General features: G+C 39.5%; 1 protein-coding gene across 1 annotated transcript in view; it reads left to right on the top strand.

Annotated features, from left to right (window-relative positions):
- ULK2 (unc-51 like autophagy activating kinase 2) overlaps positions 1–15,235 on the top strand; it is a 711,692-nt gene that overhangs the window by 521,368 nt on the left and 175,089 nt on the right. The window contains exon 19 of the mRNA XM_044054320.1: positions 12,484–12,755. Coding sequence (XP_043910255.1) covers positions 12,484–12,755 — 272 coding nt within the window. The remainder of the gene's footprint in view (positions 1–12,483; positions 12,756–15,235) is intronic.

The raw sequence follows: 15,235 nt of genomic DNA, 5'->3' as shown, positions 1-15,235 counted from the left end.
TGGGTGGGGTCAAGTGTCTGTAGGTCCCCTATGTCTCTGTTTATGAGTTCCATAATGATTCTTTCCATAGCTTTGCAGACCAGGCTGGTTAAGCTTATGGGGCGGTAGTTCCCAGGGTCTGTAGAGGTACCCCCTTTGTGGAGTGGGACCACTGTTGCTGTACGCCAGTGTTCAGGTACATATCCTGAAGTAAGGCTAAGGTTAAATAGCATTTTTATGTGTGGGTTTAGCTCCTCTTGGAGTTCACGTAACACGCAACCCGGGATACCGTCGGGTCCCATTGATGCTGTGTTTTTAGTTTTGTTTAGGGCGGTTCTCACTTGGACATCTGAGATGACAGGGAGATTACATTCAGCTGGGATAAGTATTTCTTCTTTTGGGGGTGAGGGAGGGGAGAAATTTGCACTGAACCTGTCAGCCAGAATGTTGGCAATATCTGTGGGTTCAGTGTATTTTTTGTTGTTGTGAACTAACTCTGAGCATATCTGAGGGTTTCTGCCCAGGTTTCTAACATAGCTGAAGAAGGCTTTGTGGTTATCTTTAGTGTCCTTAGCGATTTTTCTCTCAAAGTTGGCCTTGGATGTTTTTATGAGAGAACGTAGTTTTCTGCTAATGTTGATCAGAGATGTCTTCCCTTCATGGGATTTTGCTCTGACGTGCAGTAGCTTCTTTCTTTTGTTATACAATTTGTTAATGGCTGAGGTCCGCCAGACAGGACGCTTGCCTTTGGTGGAGAGGGACTTGGATTTATTTGGGATTGCATGATCCATGCATTCTTGGAGATGTCCATAGAAAGCATTTGTGAAGGATTCGGCATTGTGGGATGTGGTATCCACTGGCACAGTGGGCTTAAAGGATACCATCTCAGTCTTAAGAAGAGTGAAGTCTGCTTTTGAGAAGTTTTCCCTGTGGTCTTTTGTGCTGGGGTGGAGGTGGGATATGTATATCCAGGGTGATTAGTTTGTGGTCAGATCTCACTAGTGAGGGGTATACTTCCGGTGTGGAGCATTTTGTCCCCATGTTTGTAATGATCAGGTCTAGTATATTATCTCCCCTAGTGGGAGAGGTGACTAGTTGTTCCAGTGCATTTGAATTTATGAATTCCAGGAACCTTTGGGCTAGGGTATTAGAGCTAGAATAATGTACCCAATCTATGTTTGGGTAGTTGAAGTCTCCTAGTATGATGGTATTTTGTGATACATTCATATCCTCCAATGTCTTCAGGAAGGCTGAGTGGGGTTCCTGAGATTGGGAGAGTGGTCTGTAACATGCTACCAGTTGTATAGCAGTTTTGCCTATGGTTAGTTGCACCTGTATGGTCTCTGATGCTTCATGTGTTGCTACTAACCTGGAGGTGTGGGTGTCCTTGATGAATATGGACACTCCCCTCCTTGTGGTTCGCCCGGTTTTGGGGCGAAAAGCATGATACGAGGTATAGCCTGGTAGCGCTGGGGTGCTCTCAGGAGCCTTGAACCAGGTTTCAGTTACTGCACAGACGTCGATGTTCTCCATGCTGAGGAGTGCATCGAGTGCCTGCATCTTGAGATTTAGACTTCTGGCGTTGAGCAGCATTACCCTTAGTTTTTTTCCATTTTTGTTTTCTAAGGAGGTGGGTTTGTCTTTGAGCCTTGCCTAAAAAGGCACTATGGGGTGGCAAGAGCCTTAGCCAATGTCCGGAAGCCCAGTGGTGACAGGTGTAAGCCATCCCTTGCGAAGCAGCGTGGCTTGTCCAACATGTCATCCCAGGCAGACAGACATTGGATCCCCTTAGAATGACACCAGTACTTGAGCCAATTATTAAAGCTGATCATCTTGTCTTTGTATTGTGGTATCATTCTTGGCGAGGGCAAGATGCTGCTCAGGGTCAGGGTCATACCAGCCTGGGCTACATAATCGGAGAGCTCCTCTATGTCTCTTTTCATGTAGTCTAGGGAGGTACGTCTCAGGTCATTCACGCCAGCATGGACAATGACTGAGTCATATTTGTACTTGCTTTGGAGTGACTTGAGTGCGTGTGTTATGTGGCGGATCCTGCATTCTGCTAATTTCATATGCAAGACTGCATATGAGGAAACTACAATGGTATCTAAAAACGTGTTTGGGCTCAACATTGCCACAGCCTGGAAACAATAATTACCCTCATTCCCTGCCCGCCACAGGAGTTTCGATGGTGGGCAGAGGCCTGTCACCACAACAAGGGACAGCCTTTCACTCTACCCACAGCCAGGCAGACATTAACAACAGATGCATCATATTATGTTTGGGGGGCCCATATGGCAGGAAGATGTATTCAGGGCACATGGTCCGCAAGCCAAATGCATCTACATATCAATCAAAAAGAGATGCTAGCTGTTCAAAATGCCCTGACAGCCTTCAAGGATCTACTTCATCCAGGACAACTATTGATAAAGACGGATGATACTACAGTCATGTGGTACATAAACAAGCAGGGAGGCACACATTCCTACCCTCTCTGCAGACTAGCCATGACTTTGTGGGACACAGCATTGACTTACCAAGTACATCTGCAAGCACAATACCTGCCAGGATGGATAAATTGTCTGGCAGATGAACTAAGCAGAAACCTAATGGATCCCCACGAGTGGAAATTGGATCCACAAGTCTTTAGCATGATAACAAGGAACTGGGGATGCCCGGACATAGACCTATTTGCCTCGCCTCACAACTGCCAACTACAGAAATTCTGCACAAGGACTTATCACAAGCTAGCATGGAAAGTGGATGCTCTATCTTTCAGCTGGAAAAACTTAACAGTATATGCCTTTCCCCCAGTGCCTCTCCTCCCCAAGGTACTCCTAAAGGTCAGACAAGAGAAGCCAGAAATTATACTGATTGCCCCAGACTGGCCCCGCCAGCACTGGTACCCAGTCCTAAAGAGCTTGTCTCAATGCCCAGCCTGGACATTGCCTCAAATTCCTCACTTGTTGACCCAACAAACCAGTCAGATCCTGCACAGCCATCTCAGGACCTTAAACCTGGCAGCATGGCGGATAATGTAACCATTCAAAACACACCTCTGTCTAAAGCAGTGATGGATGTTATTTTGAAGGCCAGGAGGCCTAGCACCAGAAAATCTTATGCAGAAAAGTGGAAGAGATTCTGTGCTTGGAACCAGGCACAAGGAATTGACACGATTGTACCAAATATTCCTCAGATTTTGCAATACTTAACTGAGATGCTGGACAAAGGCCTATCCTTTTCCTCAGTTAAGATTCATGCCTCTGCCATTTCAGCTCACTACAATACAGAACCACCTCTATTTTCTCATCCATTACTAAGGCAGTACCTCAGAGAGTCAAAAACATAAGACCTCCAAGGAGAGTGCCAATACCTGCATGGGACCTAAATTATGTCTTGGAAAAACTCACACTGCCTCCTTTTGAGCCAGCCTCTACAGTGGATATAAAATTCTTATCTTGGAAAACAGCTCTGCTCCTAGCAATAACCTCTGCAAGACGAGTCTCAGAGTTACAGGCACTCATGGCTGTGGAACCCTTTATCATTTTCCATTAGGACAGGGTTTCTCTGAGGACAAACCCGGCATTTATGCTTAAGGTAGTGTCCAGTGTGGCCCTGAATCAAACAATTCATTTACCTACCTTTTATCCAAACAAACAGAATAAGGGTGAGAGACTTCTGCATTCTTTGGACATTCACAGGCAGCTACGCTTCTACTTGGACAGAACCAAAGCTTTCAGACAGACTGAGCAACTCCTAGTGGCATACGCTGCAGGATCACAAGGAAAGGCTATCTCAAAGCAGACTATTTCAAAATGGATAGGCCACTGCATTCATTTCTGCTATTCACAGCATGGCAAATCAGTGCCTAAGGGCATTAGGCCACATTCAACCAGAGCAGCAGCCACTTCAGCAGCCTTCCTCAGAGGAGTACCAACCAATCACCTCTCTACTCTAAATCTAGAGCAGGCATTGCCACTGCAGTTCTGCAGGGCCTCATAGCCTCTCCTAATCCTATTTAGCCCCAGCCGCCCAACCTTAGCTTTGGGATTCTACCCAATTGTAACGACTGCAACAGTGAAACACGATGAACATAGTACAGTTGTGTACCTACCATAAATGTAGATGTTTGAGTGTATTCACTGTTGCAGTCCAGGTTACCCACCCACCATCCCCCTTTCCTTTGCTGGGCTTTATCTGTACTTCTCTATTCTATACAACCTATGTGGTGTGTTTGCTTATAGATGAAGGTAGAGTTTTACTTTACTGCATGCATGTTTATTGGCATAAATTAGCCTACCCTTTTGGGGGCACCTGACATCTGGGGCAAGAAAAACTGAAGAAAATGGTGTCAGCTGCATCTTTTATACCCCTGGCGCACTGACGTCAGGGAGGAGGCAACAGCAACCAACACCGGACCAGGACTTTGGAATTCAGGCCATCTGCGGGTAGCCTGCCAGCAGGATAACCCAATTGTAATAAAGGAAAAAACAACAGCCAAACGATCCACCAGCAGCAGTTTATTTAAAAAGAACTCTGACGTCTCGGCCACAGCCTTCAAGGAGTCACTCCTTGAAGGCTGTGGCCGAGATGTCAGAGTTCTTTTTAAATAAACTGCTGCTGGTGGATCGTTTGGCTGTTGTTTTTTCCTGCATATCCTGTTTTCCTGTTTGGTTGCTGCTGTGTAACCCAATTGTAATGACTGCAACAGTGAATACACTCGAACATCTACATTTATGGTAGGTACACAACTGTACTTTTTTGCAGAACATTGTATTTTGGCTATGTTCTGAAGTCAGAGCAAAGGATTAAGGCTATGAGCTGTTAACTTGCTGTTTTCTGTGGTCTAGAGTTTTATCCTGTCAGCCTCCATTTGCCTACTGTGTGACTTTGAGAAAGTCAGTTAACCAGAGATTGCTTTGGGGCAGTTGGGAAATTGTGTTAGCCTTCTCAATGGGCTCCCAAAACCCAAGCCTAGTAAATTGTCTATGAACATGTGAAAGGTGAGGGAGGGGTTGATTCTAAAGTTTTTAAGAAATGGAATTATAATGGATGTGTTCTGTGTGATTGTGTATTTCTAGAAATCATTGTCACTAGAGGTAATGTATAATTACTGACCATGGGATGGGTAAGGACAATCCAACACCAAATGGAATAGGTTCATTCAAGCTCCAAAGGTGAAATTGGCTAAGCTTAAAATGGCCCTCCCTTGGGCAGCTAGCCTCTTACTTACCTAGGAATCTAAGTGGAATACATTGTATATGTAGACCAATGACTTAGTGTATCAGGCACAAATGAATTTAGGTTTGAAGTGGAGCTGCATCAACAGTTTTGGTGGGAGGTTTGTGGGGTTTACAAGTTAAAATTTAAGGGAATAAGAGGGTATATTCTCAGTGTGGAGACAGCAATATGTTTTGTGACAATGAAAGAATTATAGTGGGATTTACTAAATTACTCATGATCCTTTGATGCAGTTTAATATGTTTGTTATAATTGTGTATAAATTGTTGATGATTTATGTGTTTATTTGTTTAACTTTATAAAACAAGTTCAGAACTTATTTATTAAGAATATGTTCTATTTTAGTTGTAGTAATGAGTTGTAAGCATGTCCTTCACTGGCTTGTAAAGATGCACACTGGCAGTTAAGCACCACCTGGATGCGACTGCCTCTGTTAGAGAAGCAGATTGGGTGTTTATTATGTTAAAAGTGAACAGAATTAACTTGTAGGCAAACAAACTCTGTCCAAATTGCCAGGGAATTGCTTAGGATAGTTTGTAGGGTGATGTGAGGGCTCAGACAATCAGGGAAGTAGTTGTACCACAACAGTACTTCTTGGATACCTCACCTGAGGACATTTTTGAGTCTGCCACTTGACAAAAAACATCAGTTCCAAACCAGGGCAGGGTTCTTTAGGGCTGATGTCACATCTTTCCAGCTCCGTCCACTGCAGGGAATCTACATAGTACTACCTGATATAATAGTCCTGAAGCCCTGACTGTGACCTGGGCATTGGATGAGCTGGCAAGGTTAATTTGGAAGTAAGTGGCAAGTGTGAGCTTACCCATGCAGAGGAGTGGAAGTAGCCTGACCTGCTGTAATGGGGGAAAGGCAGTAGGCCCTCAAGCAGCTAGTTGGCAGAGGTCTGCAGCCACAGAACTGTTCACAGTGCAGTTGCTGCATTCAGCAGAATTATAGGAGTATGTACTGATCAGACTGTGCAGAACACATAGGTCAGGCTAATGCAGAAAACCCTGTATGGTTGCCTGGAGGATGCCCTCTTCAGTCCTTGGATCTTGCTCCTATTCGATAGGTTGCTAAAGAAGGTAAATTGCCCAAAGGCATAAATTCATTGGAGAATGAAAACCATCCTCACAGTATCATATTGGCCAGAAGTAATCCAGCGGCAGTGGTGAAAATGAACAATGGAGCAGCTGAAGTGTACTGGTAGTCTGCAGGTACAAAGGCGAGTAATATGAAAACCAAAAAATGCCAGGGAATACTCACTGCAGCAATAGATGTTCAAAATGAGAGCATTGTAGCACTTGGGTTAAAGCAAATGTGACATGAATGACTGCAAATCTCATTTGGCATTTGTATATGCAAACCCTGTAGTACTGATTGTGAGCTTTAATTTTTGCACTGCTACTGTAGTTGTTAAATTTAATCATTAATAAGTTTGAAAACTCAAGAAATCTTTTCTTGATATGGCATTATGTGTCAATTAGGTGACAATATTTCAAATGTAGATAGCTAATTTACCCAGAAATTAAGTGACTTGCTGATGGTCAACAGACAGATGGGAGGAGGAAAAAAAGCTTGGATTTCAGATACTGTTGAGTACATTTATAACTATGTGGTTTTTTTTTTCTGTACAGTTGCACTTGTGTAATTGCTTCATGTACTTGGCTGGACCAAATTCTATATGATAAGCTTTAAGTCTAGTGTGTGCCATACAGTGTTCCAGTACCATAACAGTGGTCCACTTGATCCAGTTGTGTGTTAGCCCATCAGTTTTTGGAAACAGGCATGCATCAGTGAAAGTAAGCTGGACAGATGAACAGGTACCAGGGAGGGAAGGCATAAGCAGCTGAGAGAGCATTGCCTTTGTCCTTAGAGAGTGGATTCCATCAGCTGTTGCTGCTCTGCTACAACTTCCAGGTTGTAGCACCAGTATTGCACTGTTTGATGGGGGGGCAGCTTTATTCATCACAATTAACGTTATACTAACGTGAATTCTTGCAACCTTTGTGTGCCCTGTGTATGTATGATTTACAAATAGATTTAAATAAGTTAAGAAATGTCTTGATAAGTCACTGGTGGTACTGTAAAAGTTCTGGAACAATTTCTCTGCCAAGATGATACTAAGTTTGAATTTTTTAAACATTTTTATTAAATTATCATTTAAGACATAAGCAAACATACATTAACAGAAAAGAAAATAAGTTATATTAACATTTTATTTTACGTTTTACATATATTATGCATCAGATTTCTTTCCTTGTAACTATCATCAGTCCAGTGTTACATAAGTTGCTAAATTCCTGCCTTAAACTTCACTTCTCCTCCTCCTGAGCATTATTCTGCATGTATTGTTCCCACATTAGCCATTTATTTTTATATAGTTTGTTTCTGCCCTTTCCTAAACATCCCTCTTCCAGTTCTTTTATCTCTTATGTAATATTCAGTACTTCATATACAGCTGTTTTTTTTATTTCCATTTTCTAGTAATTGCCTTTTGGTTGCCAACAGAATTAAACTTAATAAGGCATTACTATGGCTAGGCAATTCAAATCATGTATCCCAGCTCAAAGGAATCGTGTCCTTAGTTACAGCCTTTTGCTCACCTAATATTCTGGACAGAGTACTCTGAAGGGAATTTTTAAAATTAGTCAGCACAATACACTCTCAAAACATATATGTTCCCAGTTACCTTTTTTTAACCCATCACACCTCCCAACATTTGCTATCTAACTAAGGAAACATTCTTTGAAGTGTGATTAGAGTATAAAAATATCAATGCAAAAGCTTCCAAGCAAGATCTAACCCTTCTGGACTTGCATTCTTGGGAGCCATACATATGTCCTCCCACTGTTCTCCTGTAAATTGCCTTTCCAGCCTCTCTTCCCAATCTTTTCTAACCTGCTCTAATTGATTCTTATAATTATCATGCAGTGTTTCATATAACCTACTAATATATAATTTTAACAGCTTTTTATGTAGCTTCTGTTCTAGATTTGGCTAAAAATCCTACCATAGCAGGTCTTTAACTTAAGATTTCCAAAAAAAAAAAAAAAAAAAACCAAGTAATCTCCGTGGTATCCCCGAAGTCTCAAAACAACCCACTAAAGTGTAGTGGGTCTAAAAACAAAACACTGTAAGAAACTTCTCTGTGTGGAAGATTTTCAGTCCATATATTTCTAGTTAATCACTGTATATTAATCAGATCAGACAATAGTAGTAGAAGTAGCGAACATAAACTCGTCAAGTCAAAAAGTAATAATAGAAAATATATATAATTCTACAGCATTACTAAGTATTCGAAAGTAATCCAAGCAAGGCAAGCAGTCTGTTTCCAGTCGAAAATCCTTTATTAAGTACACAGACAAGCGATCCAAGTAAAACAAAAATAGAGTAATAATTTCCTCACAAGCTTTCTAAATATATATATGCTTTTTATCAGGCATGGGAGTGGTTTATTGTGCTGTAATACAAAGTGTTATTGGTACACATGTTAAATTCACATCCCTTCCCCCATCAGTGTGACATTCGAGCTGGTCCTGCCCTACCTAGTAGCTGTCATAATAATATATAGCCCTAATGTACTTTAATGGTACATCTTATTTAACCAAATTATTAAGTCTGTGATTTTATACAAGGCAATATACTACATGGCTGGAAATATATCAACCTTAGTTCATTTTGCGATCAAAAATTATATATAAATATATACATATATATTTTGCATGTAAAAATCACTTTCTATTTTCATAACTTATTGTTAACAAAGATCGCTTTCGTCCTTCTAGACTTCTTCAGGTCTGTGTACAAGAACCCTAAAAACCTATATAATTGTATAATTAGTTAGTATTGTTATTACCATCATTTTGAATTAAGTGGAAAAAAGAGAACCAGAAAAAAGTAATAAGATATATATATGTATGATGATGGAAACAAAATATACACTTACATTTCAAATGATTTAAAATGGTATTTAAAACCAATTTGTAGAAAAAAATAAAATAAAATACACTTAGTCATGTAAACAATATGGCAATTTTCTAAGTTCCAGTGCACTTTTAATTGAACAGTAGTAGTTTAGTCCAGGCTTTCTAAAAGAGTTCAGCTTTAATTGCCACGAGTTCCTGTTTCTCCAGAATATTCGGGATGTCTCCTTCAAGATCGCCCATGTCTATGCGATCCAGGATCTGGAACTTAAAACCTGTGTGTCTTTTATGAAGAGAAAGGTGTTTGGCTAGTGCATTATTTTTACATCCAGAGCGGATTTCTGACAGATGACATGAAATCCTTCGCTTGAGTTTATTTACAGTCTTGCCCACATAGAATGCATCACATTCATTGCACTGTGCCCTGTAAATTACATTTTAGTGGTCACCCCCTGCACTGGTTTTAATGATCTTCTTTAAATAAGGGCAATAAAAACTATCACCTTGCTGTATAAATATACAAAATGTACAATTAGTTTCACATCTTTTAGTGCTTTTCTCACATGATCTAGGTTTAAATTCAACAAAACTTCTAATATTCCTGGCCTTCCTATAAACAAATGATGGGGCTTCACCTAAGATGTTAATCAGAAAAGGGTTTCCTGTGACAATGTCCCAGTTTTCCTCAATAATATTTTTGATACTGTGATAATCCAAAGTGTATGTCAGGATACACTGTCAGAATGTCACACTGATGGGAGAAGGGATGTGAATTTAACATGTGTACCAATAACACTTTGTTTTACAGTACAATAAACCACTCCCATGCCTGATAAAAAGCATACATATATTTAGAAAGCTTGTGAGAAAATTATTACTCTATTTTTGTTTTACTTGGATCGCTTGTCTGTGTACTTAATAAAGGATTTTTGACTGGAAACAGACTTCCTGCCTTGCTTGGATTACTTTCGAATACTTAGTAATGCTGTAGAATTATATATATTTTCTATTATTACTTTTTGACTTGACGAGTTTACATTCGCTACTTCTACTACTATTGTCTGATCTGATTAATATACAGTGATTAACTAGAAATATATGGACTGAAAATCTTCCACACAGAGAAGTTTCTTACACTGTTTTGTTTTTAGACCCACCATACTTTAGTGGGTTGGTTTGAGACTTCGGGGATACCACGGAGATTACTTGTTTTTTGTTGGTACTTTGGTTTCTGAGACCAAGGTTTTTGTTCCGTTAAAGGATCCCTGAATCGGTGTGGAATTCCAGCATTTTAAGACATGGATAATGACAGGCTAAAAGATTTACTAACTGTACCTATCTGGAATGATACAGAAGCAGATCATATACAAATGGATACAGAAAATGGACAGGGAAGAATGGGCCTAGAAAATATGAATTCAGAGACTTTTTCTAAACTAGAAAAGCAACTGAACTCTTTTAGAAAGACTGGACTAAACTACTACTGTTCAATTAAAAGTGCACTGGAACTTAGAAAATTGCCACATTGTTTACATGACTAAGTGTATTTTATTTTATTTTTTTCTACAAATTGGTTTTAAATACCATTTTAAATCATTTGAAATGTAAGCGTATATTTTGTTTCCATCATCATACATATATATATTTTATTACTTTTTTCTGGTTCTCTTTTTTCCACTTAATTCAAAATGATGGTAATAACAATGCTAACTAATTATACAATTATATAGGTTTTTAGGTTTCTTGTACACAGACCTGAAGAAGTCTAGAAGGACGAAAGCGATCGTTGTTAACAATAGGTTATGAAAATAGAAACTGATTTTTACATGCAAAATATATATGTATATATTTATATATAATTTTTGATCGCAAAATGAACTAAGGTTGATATATTTCCAGCCATGTAGTATATTGCCTTGTATAAAATCACAGACTTAATAATTTGGTTAAATAAGATATACCATTAAAGTACATTAGGGCTATATATTATTATGACAGCTACTAGGTAGGGCAGGACCAGCTCGAATGTCACACTGATGGGGGAAGGGATGTGAATTTAACATGTGTACCAATAACGCTTTGTTTTACAGCACAATAAACCACTCCCATGCCTGATAAAAAGCATATATATATTTAGAAAGATTGTGAGGAAATTATTACTCTATTTTTGTTTTACTTGGATCGCTTGTCTGTGTACTTAATAAAGGATTTTCGACTGGAAACAGACTGCCTGCCTTGCTTGGATTACTTTCGAATACTTAGTAATGCTGTAGAATTATATATATTTTCTATTATTACTTTTTGACTTGACGAGTTTACATTCGCTACTTCTACTACTATTGTCTGATCTGATTAATATACAGTGATTAACTAGAAATATATGGACTGAAAATCTTCCACACAGAGACGTTTCTTACACTGTTTTAACTTCCCTATCCTTTTCTGCCTGCCTGTACTCTGATGTCTATCCCTCGTAGGGAAGGTAGTCACTGGCCTGCAGTCCAGATTTCTTGGTCTCATTCACTCTAATACTTTTCCTTCTGTTATTTTCTGTTATTTGCTCCCAATACCTTGGTTCCTTTGCCATTTTTTTCCAGTAAATTCCAACCCCATCTTGCCTGTTTTTTTCTATCCCTATTTTCAGTAATCTCTATTGGCAAAATATCCTTTCTTGTGTTAGCTTTGTTCTTAGAATACTTTCTGCTACCTTATGAGTATAATATACTGTATGGTTGTTATTGGTCTCTGTAAAGATTCCCATCTAAAATCTCACTCCATCTTTATTTCTGGAACTCCCCCCACCCCCATTTAATCATCATCCCTTTCCATTTTGAATTATGACGTTCTGCTTGTGCTATGTATATGAGCCTTAACTGTGTAGCTTAAACACCAGGATATCCACAACACCGGGATGTCCTTTTCTGGATTTATCAGGTGCAATATAATATCATCTGCAAATAAAGCCAGTTTTTCTTGATTACCATACCAATTATATCCTTGCATGTCTGAGTCTTTTTTTTTTCTTTGCTAGTGGCTCTAAATATAAAACAAATAAAAGCGACAGAGGACACCCCTGCCTGGTCCTCTGTTCAGACACAAGTTATTAGAAAAGGTTGAATGTTTTGATATGCACTTCTAACCTGTTTGTGGTCTGGAGAGTACTGTGCCTGTACTGTGTGAAGGAGTTTATTCTTAAACAGTCAGACAGAGACAAGGATGCTATTTTGGGGTCTGGAAGGAGCAAAGCAGGGACAACCAGAAAGAAGTGGATATTATATTTTTGCAGTGGCTTATACATATGAGTTCCATTAGTAATTGTTTGTAAACTTATTTTCAGGTTCACCTGTGCCACAGCCTCAGTTGATGGGTGCCAGGCTGCAAAGCGCCCCCACTCTCACTGACATTTACCAGAACAAACAGAAACTTAGGAAACAACATTCAGACCCAGTGTGTACAAATTCTGCTAGCTATGGATGCAATAATTTGCCACAGCCTAATAAACCTGTTAGCCTTGGAATGTCACCTACTAAGTACATGGGATCCTCGCCCAGGAACTCTGAATGGCTACATAAAACGCCTCTTCCAACTATTATTGGATCCCCTACTAAGGTATATTTATTTACCTTTTTTTTCAGGGTTGCTGTCTTTTTGTAATTATGCATTGGTACAATTGTGTAGATTGGAAGAAGACACCGCTAGGCAACTGCCGAATGCATGTGAAGTTTACTATGTGTGTATTCCTGTATGCATAAACCTGTTAAGTATTTACAAACATAAAGAAAAACTAGTCTGTTGCAACTCGGTTATTTAATGTTTTGCCTCCATTGCAGTTCTTGTGTCTAAACTTCAGATAGAATACTTTAAAGGAAAGTGGTCATTGATTAAAGATGCAGCAACTACTGACAGTTAATCTTGATTTTTATGCATGACTTTACTGCCTGTGCTCCAAAAGCTGTGCTTTGCAATTCAGAAATTCAGAAATTAAGCCATGTGCCAACATGTTTTACAGAATCTTAAGACCTGTTCTAACTATAATTGTAATAAGACCTGCGCTCCTTGTGGCAGTCATTTTATTCTTGTTTACCACAAATAGCACTGATTCTGGAATATTTAAAATAGCTAGTGTATTTTTATGTCTCTGTCATTGTAGAAGTGACACCCCCACCCTATGTGCAAAATGAGAAAAGGGGTTGAGTGTGGATGGATGGATGTGAATAAACATTATGTAGCAATGGAAAGCACCCATCTCACCTGTATCATATCTCCCTTTGAACTGTTTTCCACTCTTGCTCTTTCTGCTGGCAGCAGTACCTAACTAAGACAGCTGCCTTAACTGATGGTTGCACTGGTTTTTAGGCATCTCCCTATTGAAATGGCAGCACTGAAAATAACGAGTGTCTACAAGGCGAAAAAAAGGATAGAAAATGCTGAACATTATCCTTATCCTTTACACATCTTTTTTTTAGGGGACAGACCCCCCAGAATCTCCCCACATGGAGTAGCAAGTTCCCTACATCCTCCAGACTTGTATATACAAACTCCATGATCACCATACTTTGGAGAAAAGGGAATATTCTGGGAAATAGCTATCTTTTTTTCAGACATTCAGTATCTGTGTTTCAGGATTCACTGTAGCAGGTCCCAGCGTTTCAAGTGGTTACCCAGTTAGGCTCCTAGTGACTGAAAGGGGGTTACAGGGCTTTCGGTGATAGCACAGATGCTATGGAGGGGAATATTTTAGCTTTTAACAACCTTCCTTGTGGAAATGCTGCATGCAGTTTTGTTAGGTTTGTGGTCATATGCTTGCTTCTGCATAGTCTCTAAAAAGGGCATCATCTTTTCTTCTCCAGTGAGCCTTTTAATACTTGCTTTTTCTTTCTAACTGCACTATAATTACTTTGCACTAGGCAAGAGGCCTTGTAGCATTAAATCTTCAACCCTCTCCCAGAGATGGGAAGCTAGGTTTGAAACCACTAACTATACCTCCCTAGCTGTTTTTTGACAAATGCTAGTTACTTTTTTTAATTCTTGTGCTAGAGCAGACAATAGCTAGTGCATTGGGGGTCTGTATTATAAGCACGAAAGACCTTTTCAGTGAATACGAAAACAGCAACACATATTGTGCGAACCGTGAAAACACTGAATGCCCTAAACCGCGAAATTCAAAATCTGGAATCGTCATAGTTGGCCAACCCCACCGCCCACTACATACTACCTGCCCAAACAAATAAATAAACCACATACATACGCTAAACAAAACCCTACTTCTAACCCTGCACTAAACCTTGCATACATTACTATCTATGCACTTACCTTAACCCGCACCCTAACCCTAAGGTCCGTAACTATCGCACACTTACCTTAAGGAGCTGTACCGCAGAAGGGCAACTATGACGATTCGACATTTTGAATTTTGCGCTTCAGGACGATTGGTGTTTTCACGGTTCGCTGATTATGTGTCGACGTTTCCGTATTCGCATAAGTGGACCTTCGTGGTTCTAATAGGGAACCAGTGCATTGTGTAACAGACTGATACCTTAATTTGATAGTGGTATTCATGGGTGCACACAAAACATGTCAATATGTTACAGTTTTTAATTGAAACATTCATCTGCTTATTCATTAATTTCCTCTCTCAGATTAAAAGCCAGCTTTTTAATTTGCAGATTTGTTTTCATTCAAAACTATATGAAGCTAATCTCATTTACCAGCCTGCTGTAAAGTGCAGTACGTGCTTTAGAAATATGAGATCACCGTTACTTAATATGAAAATGATTATAACAGCTTAGAAGATGGATGGATGTGCATAAACATAGAGGATGGGCAAGAGTAAAACAAAATGTGGCTGTGGTCATGTAAGCCCTTAATGATTATGCTCATCTTTTCAGTGCACACATTTTACTTTATTACAAAGGAACCAACTTCAAAGAATCAGTACCAGCTTTTTGAATTAGGTATATTGTTGCCAGCTTGTGCTTCAGTATTGATGACATTATTCCTTTAATTTAAACAGTCTTTGAGTTGTTGCTTGATCCTTGTCTGGGTAAACGGAGCATAGCATTCTCTCCTTTCTATCTACATTAGTACAC

The sequence above is a fragment of the Protopterus annectens genome, chromosome 13.part0 (genome assembly GCF_019279795.1).
Source record: "Protopterus annectens isolate FY-2018-M chromosome 13.part0, PAN1.0, whole genome shotgun sequence".
Lineage (NCBI taxonomy): Eukaryota > Metazoa > Chordata > Ceratodontiformes > Protopteridae > Protopterus > Protopterus annectens.
Note: the sequence above shows the minus strand (reverse complement) of the source record. Positions and strands in the feature narration are given on the sequence as shown.